Source organism: Hirundo rustica, chromosome 7 (assembly GCF_015227805.2).
Source record: "Hirundo rustica isolate bHirRus1 chromosome 7, bHirRus1.pri.v3, whole genome shotgun sequence".
Lineage (NCBI taxonomy): Eukaryota > Metazoa > Chordata > Aves > Passeriformes > Hirundinidae > Hirundo > Hirundo rustica.
In genome coordinates, this window is record NC_053456.1 from 5,628,720 (window position 1) to 5,639,369 (window position 10,650).

The 10,650-nt window shown below is 44.2% G+C and overlaps 1 protein-coding gene across 1 annotated transcript in view; it reads right to left on the bottom strand.

The window, feature by feature from the left end:
• Window positions 1-560: 560 nt before the first annotated feature.
• The window catches only part of LOC120755398 (histamine N-methyltransferase-like), a 15,437-nt gene continuing 5,347 nt past the window's right edge, over window positions 561-10,650 (bottom strand). Inside the window, exons 4-7 of the mRNA XM_040070232.2 lie at window positions 8,196-8,303; window positions 4,706-4,836; window positions 4,062-4,155; window positions 561-1,821 (exon numbers count right to left, since the gene is read on the bottom strand). Of these exons, the coding sequence (XP_039926166.1) occupies window positions 1,466-1,821; window positions 4,062-4,155; window positions 4,706-4,836; window positions 8,196-8,303 (689 nt within the window). The 3' untranslated portion in view covers window positions 561-1,465. The remainder of the gene's footprint in view (window positions 1,822-4,061; window positions 4,156-4,705; window positions 4,837-8,195; window positions 8,304-10,650) is intronic.

Consider the following 10,650-nt stretch of genomic DNA (forward strand, 5'->3'; position numbering starts at 1 on the left):
TTTGTTCTGTCCAACAGAGGATTATGATGGAAACATTCTAAAATCCACCAGAATTAACATTTGAGCACCAGGAGAAGTTTGTGTTTCAAATAACTTGCCCTAAAATAAATGTAAACAGCTATTATGCCCAATATGATCTCTTGAAATCGCTTCAAATCATTAATAATCTATATTGTATCAGAAATGTGTGTGCAAAAACAAAGCATAAATCCTTGCAGCTAAACTATTACCTAAAGTAAACCATTTCAACACTGAATCAAATTATTTCAATGGCAGAAATCGCACCTGTCTCAGGGGATAAATCGAGTATTCAGGCTGTTAAATCCATTCAAGCGACTCTATTGTATCCCACTATGTATTGTGCCTTGTAGAGAGAAAACAGTTCTGAAAACTATAAAATCATTTAGCAAAACAAATGCATCAACCACAACAGCCTCACATGGAGAAGGGGCTGAGGAGGTGGAACCCCTTCTTGCTGAATACCCTGTGTAGTGAACAGATTTACCTGACATGATGCCATTGAAAATGAGGGGGGGAAAAAATGCTACTGGAAGCAGTCATTTTGGTATCAGAGTTTATTTTTACATTTTCCTTGTTACAAAGCTCACAAGCCACTTCTGGCCCTGGCTGTCAGGCCAGGCAAAGGCTAGGACCAGAAACATTTTTAGGTTAATTAAAAGTACAAAAAAAGCTCTGTGTGTCTGCAGCAGCTGATTCCTAACAAAGACTTTGCATCAGGGCTCACCACTGAAATCCACCTCTCCAGGACAGTTGTTACCAACCCTGTGCCTCAACCACCTTCCCTTGCTTCCCTCGTGTCGTGGCACTATGGACCTGGCACACAAATGGCTCTGCAGATGCATCATCATAAAGTAAAAAAACAGAAAAGGGGAGCAGTGCCATTAGATGGAGATGCCTGCAGAGGCAGGAGCAGGCAACCATTGAACATGCAGGTGTGAGGCCACTTCCACAGCGGCTGCAGGTATGAGATCTTGACGTCACAAGCTCAAGAAGTCCCATCAAATTCAAAGATCCACCCAATGGTTGGTCGTTCTGAGCCTGCACTACTGCGAGCTGCACCAAGAAATTGCAACTTGCTTATTTATTCTGTAGAGAGTTTTTAAATGAAGGTGATGGAACCCCATGTGGTTCTGGATTATTCCTTAGGAGAGGGTTAGGTTTCTGCAGCTCCTGAGTGGATGGTCTGAGTAATAGCTGATTACACAACATCTGTATGGTAAAGCACAATTTACTGCCTTGTGAGTTACACACTCATAGATTAGTGTAGAATTAATCAAATATTAAAGCTCAGTTATAACAACAGATGTTAATACTGATTTCTTAACAAGCTCTAAAAATTATTATTAGCGCAGTAGCAAATTAAGCCATTTATAAAAGGTAAAAATGCATTTCAGCTGTTAACAGTTTGTATCTCTTTGCCTTGGACGAAGCAGAAGAGGTTAACTCATGGCTCAATCACGATGACACCCAAGTTGTTATTGAAAAACACCTTCCCATCTCTGATTTCACTGCATCCAGGCTTTCTTAACTCTTCCATTAGCTGATGCTTTAGTTCAGGAGGGGCAGTTTTAGCAAAGTCAAGTGTTTCTGTCAGGAAATCCAGCAAGAGCTCCCCATCTTTGTCCCCTTCAATAAAGCAGCTCGTTATGTCCATGTGGGATGGGAGCTCATAGAGCTGGTACTTCAGCCCAGCTGCATCCAGCATCCTTGGCAAATCAGCAGAGGAAACATAAGAGCAAAGATCTTCCAAAGGGAAGGAAGATCCGTACTTCTTCCACAGTGTTTCCCAGCCGCTCTTTCCTAAGAGATAAACCACCAGAAAAACACCAAGAGTTCAGGAAAAACACAATTTGAAAGCAGTTTTGATTGCCTTGAGTTTTTTAGCAGTTGTCGTCGTTGCAAGTGGGATCTTTCCAGAACTGGGACGTGTCCTGGGGCATGGTGTAGTTGGCTGTCTCCCTGCTTCTGTTCCTCAGGTTTGGGGGCTGCAGGAGTGGCTGGGCACCTACCCTGGTGCTCCTTCTTGAGCCTCCAGCTGAGGCCAGAGCAGTTCACACTTGTGTACCTCTTCTCAAGACACATCTTACAGAGCAAAGTTGAAAAGTCCCCACACACATCTTCACATCTTTATTTTCCCCCAGCCCAGATCTCTGATTTGGTGTTTCCACTATAAGTCATTTTTAGAAGGATTACTCAGAATGACTGGACAGGATGAAAGTAACTTTGAGCCTAATGAGCAGTTCTTGAAAGCTACAATAATTCTCCCTAGGTACTAAAACCAGTTACTCGTGGTTTTGCGGTTGCTTTATCTGCAAACAGTCACTTATAGTCAAATAAACAGTTTGCCGTTTAGAAGAGAGGCTACAATATTTTCTTTCACCTGGTGGAAATTGAATGCGGAGCACTAATTGCGGGAAATGCGCTGGTGTCAGTGTTGTGTGACTCAGTGCCATCTCCGAGCCGAGCAATTATCCCCTACCTGAACGCAGCGTTATTATAACGGCTCTCGGAAGGCTCAGCATATGGCACCGCTTTTGTCTGCAAGGCGGTGTCAACAGATCCACAGCCCCTGCACATCCTGCTCTCCCGGAGCAGGAGGGATGGCAACCTCCACCGACTGACCCCAGCCCTCTCCTACCAAGCCTGCTCCCAGGCTGGCTTTTAATGAACTCACCCTGGTGTGTTCACGTGGGAGATGACATTACCCTTTGTGAAACGAGCTTTATTCTGATGATCTTTCAGTAACTCCTTTTGCCTCGGTGCTCATTTTCATGGCACTTCCTTCCCCTCTCTATTCTCTTGTTTTCTTCAACATTTTTTCCCTTCCTTTCCTCTCTGCTATTCTGAGTCCTGCTCCTCTCTTCCACCTTTTTGTTGCCCCCAGCAATTTCTGCTCCATCAGAAAACAGAGAGTCATCTGGCCCAGGGAGAACTTCAAATACTTTTCATGAACCAGAACTTTAATCATTTTAATTTTGACTAGGCACACATTATTTCCTGTATTCGCATTTTATGAATATCCAAAGGGACAGGTTAAGCAACTCGGAAAGAGTTTTAATTAACTATATGCGGGTAATCAGCAATAGTCTGATATTATTTCTCATTCAGCCAAAGAACATGAACAGGTTTTAAATATAATTTTAAATACAGATTTCTTGTTGTAAACTGCTTGAAAACACTTCAAACCAAAAAAACTTGGAGAAAAAAAAGTAGTTGAATAAATTCAGGTCAGAAGTGTCACTTTGTAGTGGATTCTTCATGAGCAAGATAAAAGAAACTTCATCGTGTTTGCAGACAAATTCAGTGAGAAATTAAGCTTCAACCTCTGAACAAATAATGCTTAACATACCTTTCAGAGTTGTTAGATGTGACTGTTTACACAGGTGAAATTTCCATAGCTTTTGAGGCAAATTAAAGGCTTTCTAGAGTCAAATTGGACTCCACCATTGCACTGTCTCTGGCATACCTTTCCCACAGTATTAAAAGGTTGTCGTTTACTCTGCTCCAGCACTTTCCTGCTGGATTGACCACAGAGGTCTGAAACAGCCTGAGAACGCTGCTTTGTACCCAAAATGATGATATTAAGGAAATGGGCAGTTTGAAAAGAAAATGAACCATATGTGCTCCAACACCTGCTGTATGGCACCTCCGAGCCCCGCTGTAGCTGTTTGCTTAATGCCACAAGTCTCTGGGAGAGAGAAAATGCAGTGCCCAGCCTGGAAAACCTTTTCCAGCAAAGAGCAGAGGCTGAAGAGGCTCCTGTGAGTGAGCTGTGAGATGGAGCCTTTCCTGCTGCAGGGCCTCTGCTGCCATCCATCACTGGACAGGCTGTAGGATGAGGAAGGGCAGAGAAAGATGTTTTGTGCCCATGATATGGGGGTTTGGCTCATAAATCCCTGGTGTTTATGACCCACGCAGGCACAGATGGTGTGCAGGTTTCAGGGGATGTCTGTTCACCTCCGTGTTGTGCTACACACAAAAAGCCCAAAGGTCCTCCCAGCCCTTTCCTGACAGAGCGGTGCTGGTGGAGCAGCTCTCACCTGACACCAGGATAATGAGGAGCTTCGCCTGCGATTCCAGGAGGCTGTGGAAATACCGGATAGTTGCAGGGACGTCTTTCACATAATAGAGCATCTGGAAAAAGCAGAGATGCTTAGAGACACACAGTGCCATCCTGGTGACTGTCACAACTGGTAGCACTGGTAAAAGGAACCAAATGAGGGCAATCCTGACAGGAAAGCAGGGACAATGAGGCACATCAGGAAGGTGTGGGCAGTGGGCTCACACTGCAGGCTCAGGGATGTCGAGCCCTGCCTGCTCTCTGGCACTGCCAGCACCTAGCTCATGTTCATTCATTAACCTGAGATAAAGAGATTTGCCTTTCTTCAGTGAAAGCTCCAGTGAACTTGGAAATACAAAGGCAATTTCATGGAGAGGACAAGGAGCTTTTGAAGACACTAGCTAAAATGTATTCTTAGTTGACTGCCACCCACAGCCTGGTTAATAGGACTACTGCGCTCAAAGCTGCTTTTCATTTTTGCAGTTCATTTATGCTAAAGCACTTCAAATTACTGGGAAGTAAACTCACCTTTCTTCCCCTACGAGTGGATAATGAGGTCACATACTTCATGCATACTTTTAACAGCTGAGTGTTTGACAACATTTACTTCCCAGAGACTCTTACCTGGATCATGTGAATGAAGTCCCATTTTTTATTCTTCTTTTCTGCATTCATTCGACTTTCATATTCATAAGCTGTCTCCCCGTGCCAGGTAAACTTTATGTTCTCGAGGTTTGATGCCTGAGCCACACGGTCTGAAAGAGAGGAGGAGGCAGGACACAGTTATCTCAATTGCAAATATGAGGCTGAAATCCACTCAGGGCTTTAATACATCCAAAAGCTGTATTTAGGTAGAGAGTTTTGGTACCAGTTTAACACAACAGTGGAATACCTAAGACCTTGAGCCCATATGTGAGGAGAAGGCTGTAGGAGGGCTGTATAGGACAAAATCTTAAGAGAGTCTGATGCTTTCCCTTTGCTCCCTGGTTTGGGCTACTCTGGTGTTTACATAAACTAAAAAAAAAAAACAACAAACTAATTTCTTCCCCATGACTGGCTCAGGCTGAATTAAAATATGTTTACTGGGATGAATTGTTACAAGGCCACGAGCAGCACATTTCATGGTGAAAAGAAGGACTCACGCCCCAGCACTCACGTGCCACACAAAACCTACACGGCTGAGCAGGAGTCAGGCCACGGTGGAGGATTTTCCCCAGATAAAAACAGGTTCTCAAGGATGGATCGGAGCAGGGGTTTCTTGAGAAGAGAAGCACAATTGACAGGTTGAGAAGGGCAGAGAAAGTTAATGTCTTCTTCTAAATTTGTGTAACGGGATGGTAGGAGAGGGAAGGAGCTTTGTTCCAAAAGCCAGGACTGATCTCTTGACATTCAGCTGCCTCTGTGTCGAAAGAATTTTTCAGAAGCCCACAGTTCTGACCAGCTGCTTCAGGCGAAAGGGATGGCAGTGTTTTAAAGCAAAGAGCTTTAAAGAGTGACACATGGCGTGTCTTCAGACCTCAATACCATGCACATCAGCAACTGAGGAAAACAGAAATTTGGAGGACTGGATTCAAAGGAAAAGTTACACTGAGGGCTCATGGTTGCATTTCCTTTGTTTTTATGGCAGCAAAACAGAGAGACGATTTCATAATGCAGGGGATGCTGGAATACTAATGTCCATCTGCTGGCATATGGAGCTCATCTCACTGCGTTGCTGCCTGGCGCTCGGGATTGCTCCAGGACAAAGCAGGCCCTGATTCAGTTCCTGTGCTTCACTGGAGTTAGCATCAATTTAAAACTTACATGGCCCCAAGGCAGGCTGAGCCTTAGCTACAGAACACATGTTCAGAACAGCGCTGTTTGCTGAGACCACTGCCTTTACACCACTAAGGACAGGGTTTCTCCTTTTGGCTTTGATTTGGACACATCCCCGTCAGGCAGATGAGAAATGCTCCATCAGTGCTTATCTCCTCTCTTCTGCAGCTGGAAATGGGCCACCCCTTCTAGACACTGCCACTGTTACTCTGTTAGCTTCCATTTATCAGTGCCTGGCCCCAGCACTGGCAGTTCAGATTGAATTTGCTGTTCTAAACTCAGAAGCAGCTCCTGTCCCCTCACCAATGATCTGGGGCAAGCTGGTTCAGTTTAATTGTTGCTCTGTCTGCAAGGAAGAGCTGGGAAGAAAACAGAATTGCTTTCCAGGCTGGGCCTTCGAAGTCCAAATTCTAGAAAGCGCAAATTCATTATGGCATTATGGTAGATTTCTGCCTAAATATTCATCTGAAGCCATTTTGAAAAGTTTTCCCACCTTTTCCCCTGGATCCACCCCAGATTCTTTTCCCGGTCAGAAGCTGGTTGTGTACCTGAGTGCCATCAAAACTGCCCTGCCTGCGCTGGTGATGGGGCTCAGTTGTGGGGCCGCCGACACCCCAATCCATGGATTTCCAAGGGATTCCACCAGGAATGAAGGAAAGCCACAGCCTGTCCATGAGGCTTTGAGGAAAGCCTCCATCCCATCCCACAGCCTAAGAGAAACCTGAGCTTGTCATCACTGCACATCCCAGTAGGGAGTTTCTCTCGTGAGCTTGGCTTCTCCTTCCCATGGAGAAAGCATTTGGTGAGGCAGAAAACATAACTACTGAATCCTCAGAGGTGCATATAATGTTTTTAATTCTCTACAGAAAATCTTGGGCCTCAGAAACCTAATTAACGGTAGCTACTGGGGACATGATTAATTACCAAATAAGAGAGTTTAAAGAAAGAAATTCAGATGAATATTTCATTTCTAGTTTAGCATAAAACTTAAAATAAGGACAACATTTTTTATTTTCTTTAACTTTCTTTTGGAAAGAAACTCATTCATAGGACTGCAGTTAATTGGTGGCAGATGGTGGGACCACTGGGAAGATTCAGAGCAAATCCAGTCCAGCGTAGCCCAGACAGGGCAGAAAATCTTTGTTCAAGTGCACAAACTGTCTTATAAACAGAGAAGATGCTGTGTTGCCCACCCTTCTCCATTTCAGCCTGCAGCAATGTAAAAGCTCTGGGGATTTTGCACATGGCATCTTTTAAAATATCAGGTCTGTGTTAAATTGAGAAAGATATAAAAAATTAGGTTTTTCCTGGGAGCCTTTGGTGCTTCCAGTGATTCTGAGCTACCTTACTGCAGGGAGAAAGGGACTGTCGATTTTTTTTCCTTTGACTTCCACAAGCTGATTCACACTGGGAATGTTTCATTTTTAAGGACTTAAGCAAGACCAAGACTGGAGACGTACAGTGTGGTTTTACAGCCTGGTATTTGCTATGGTTTGGAGCATTTCCAGCTAGACACTCAGCTGATGAGGTTCATTCATTGCTGTCACATCCATGCAGCAGTCGCTCTTCGGCCAGGTGCGCTCTGGTGTCACCTCCCTCAACACCAGCATCACCCATGAGGTGAATCCAGAGATAACCAAACTGTTGATATTTAATGCTCACTTTGCAGGACAATTTGATCAAAGTACCCTGGTTAACACTCAGTCCTCCTCGGAAAATGCTTCTGAATGCTGCTTAGACCTTTGGGCTGGGGGAAGGAAAGAAGCTCTTTCCTCCAGAGCACACAGCAAAAGTCCTCCTATCACTCCTGCTTTCCTTTCCGTGCTTTCTATTTCAAAGCCTGGTAACTAATTTAGTGCCTCACTGTGAGGTTTAGTCATTTGTTGGAAATGATTTTTAAGATGTGAGAGAATTACCATGAGACACTAAAATTTTCCCTTTGATGCTGAGGAAGGATCCTGTTTCAACACAAGTGGAAGTAGAAAAACTTTCTGAAATGCAGGGATTTCACTCCATTTCCATACAATCACCCATCACTTCCCACCTTGCTTAGCTTTTAAAGTCTGCCTAGCCAAGCATTTGCCATGCAGGGTTCTTAGCAGTGTGAGAGACTAAAATTTTAATGAGAGTGAGCATTGGTGAGAAGCAATGCAAAAAAGCATGAAATTTGGGGGTTTTTTATCTTTTAAGAGACAGTTCTCAAAAGAAGTCATTTGAACACAGGGTCATCCACATTTCCACACTTTTCAATGCATGTAAAGTCATTAATGGAAATTTAACTTATTTAATGTATAAATACCTTTGTACTTGGAGATTTGGTCAGCACTTGGCTCTATCACTTCATTGTTGATGGTGACCCCAGGATACCTGGCTCGTATTTTTGAGAGGATCTGCAAGTCCATCTCACCTAAAGAAGCAGGAGACACAAAACAGAGAATGAAAACAAAGCTCAGGCAAAGGAAATCCCCACCACCCTCACATGCCCAGCTTGGCAGATCGATTTCTGACATTTATGTACAGATGCACCACGCAGGTCCAATGCTTTGCATTCTCAGTAGGTTGTAAGTGAAGACTGAGCGCTAGGATTTGAGAAAAATGTGAACATCAGTCCCAGCTCTCTTCATTTCTCCTTTCTGACTGGCACCAACAGGGCCAAGGGGAAAGCAGACACAGTCATGCCTGACCTCTTTTTTTCTGGACATGGTCTAACCTCGAGGGGGAGATCCTACACAACTCTCACGGTGCCAGTTCTGATGGTTCCAAGTCACCAGCAAACTTGGCAGGATTTCTTAGGAGTCAGCAGGAGCAATTTTAGCCAGGCACCTCACTGGCTATGAAGGGAGGGAAGGGGAATATGTCAGAGACAATATTCGTATCTGTTTGTCTTTAGTGTCCTGTGACTTTTTCCAAAAGAATGATGAATAGAGCACATACCATTTGTGTTTAGCTAACCCTTGTTTACAGAATACCCCAGAGATGACTGTATTTCATGTTGTTGAGGAAGAGTTCTCTCTAAACACTGCTCATGCCAGCTGTAATTATTTTATTGATGGAGGTACAGGTAGATCCAAGATTTCAAAATTTAAAAATAGCTCCATCATTCTCAGCCATCTCACCCCATCTGCAATGTAGGAAACTCAGGGGGATGATATTTCTAACTGAGGCATGGCTCCAGGGACAATATCCCACTGGCTTGCTCAGCTTTCTCCAACCTTTGTTTATTGTGCTTGGATACATTTTAGGTGGAAGGAATAACAGCAGAATAAATTAAGGTAAGAAAGAGTGAAACAGAGGGTGACTGCAGTGAATAATAGATTCAGGGGTCATGTTACAATTAAATATTGGGCTTTGTCCTGAAAGATTTACTTGTTCTTGGACAAAACTCCATGTTATGAAATTCCCTACAAATGAACAAAGTTTTGTACTGAATGGTAGACCACCCAGCAAAATTATGGAATGGAAGACCACCCTGATGGCCAGAGAGGCCCTTGCTGAGGAGATGTGGAAGGAGGACAGCCTCTGCCCGCCCTCACTTCAGCGTTAGCTCCATCATGCAGAATGTTTGAGGAACAAAAGGAAAGAACTGGGCACTAAATTGCTCATCAGTGCCCAGAGGATATAACATACAAAGTGAGGAAGAGTTGTGTTTTTTCAGGCTTACATGTCTTTCTTAAAGAAACCAGCAACACCAACATTCACATGGCATCTCTGGAAGCGCATTCTTTGGCAGGGAAATTGAATCTGAGGCAGCAGAAATAGCTGCAGCTTTGCTATCGCTGCAAGCCCTGTACTCTGTAGTCTGCCATGGTAAAATTTGGGAACACAGAATTTGTAATGAACCACTGCAATTGTTTGATATTTGGTTGCTTTATCAGCTTTCCATTAAATGATTTAGTCCTTTGAAAAGGCTGCACAGGTCCTGATTTAAAAAAAAAAAAAATTTTGAATTTTGTATTTCCATATGCAGATAGGTTAATATACTCCCTTCTGCTCTTGTGTGGCCAAATCACCCCTGTACTGTTTTTAACCAAAAAACCCCACCCCTTTGATTCATAATTTAATCCACAGCCTTAACTGACTTCACTTAGCTCTTTTATATGCAAACAAGTGTCCCGAGGCATTTTACAGTCAGCTCGGTGGCAGCTTGCATTATCAACAATTTGGCAATTAGGCTATCCGGATTATTTAAACTCTCCAACACAATTACCTTTTAAAGGCTACCACTATGTTCGCCATTAAGTTTCTAATTAAACATTTTACGTAACGGGATAGTTTACAGCCCAGTTCCTGCTTTATAGCAGCGCTGATGACTTTTTATGGTTTTCAAAGGTGCAGAGCGCGGAGCGCTGGAGCGCGGATTTAATAAAGCGGCGGCTGCAGCGGGGGCAGGCGCGGTGCTCGGGCGGTGGTACGGGATAGAGGATGCTGCAGCTGATGGGCTCTTGTCTCCCGAGGTGCAAAAGCGGAGAGGGAACGCTTTCCTTCCGCGCCTCCTCCCCGTGGAGGGCAGGCTCCATCGCTGCCCTCCCGCAGCAGCCAGGAGCGGCTGGAGGGATTTGGGAATCGCCTCCCTCCTGACCTCACCAGGGCCCGGGGTCAGAACAAACCAGTGAGCAGATGGAGTTGGGTGATTTGGGATTTTTTTAAATCATAAAGTGAGCTTTGCCTGCCCGTTATTGATTGATGGCAAGGTGGACTGTGGCCAGGGACCGAAGGACCTCAATAAGTGTTCCTGTTAAAAACTCCTTTCTTTT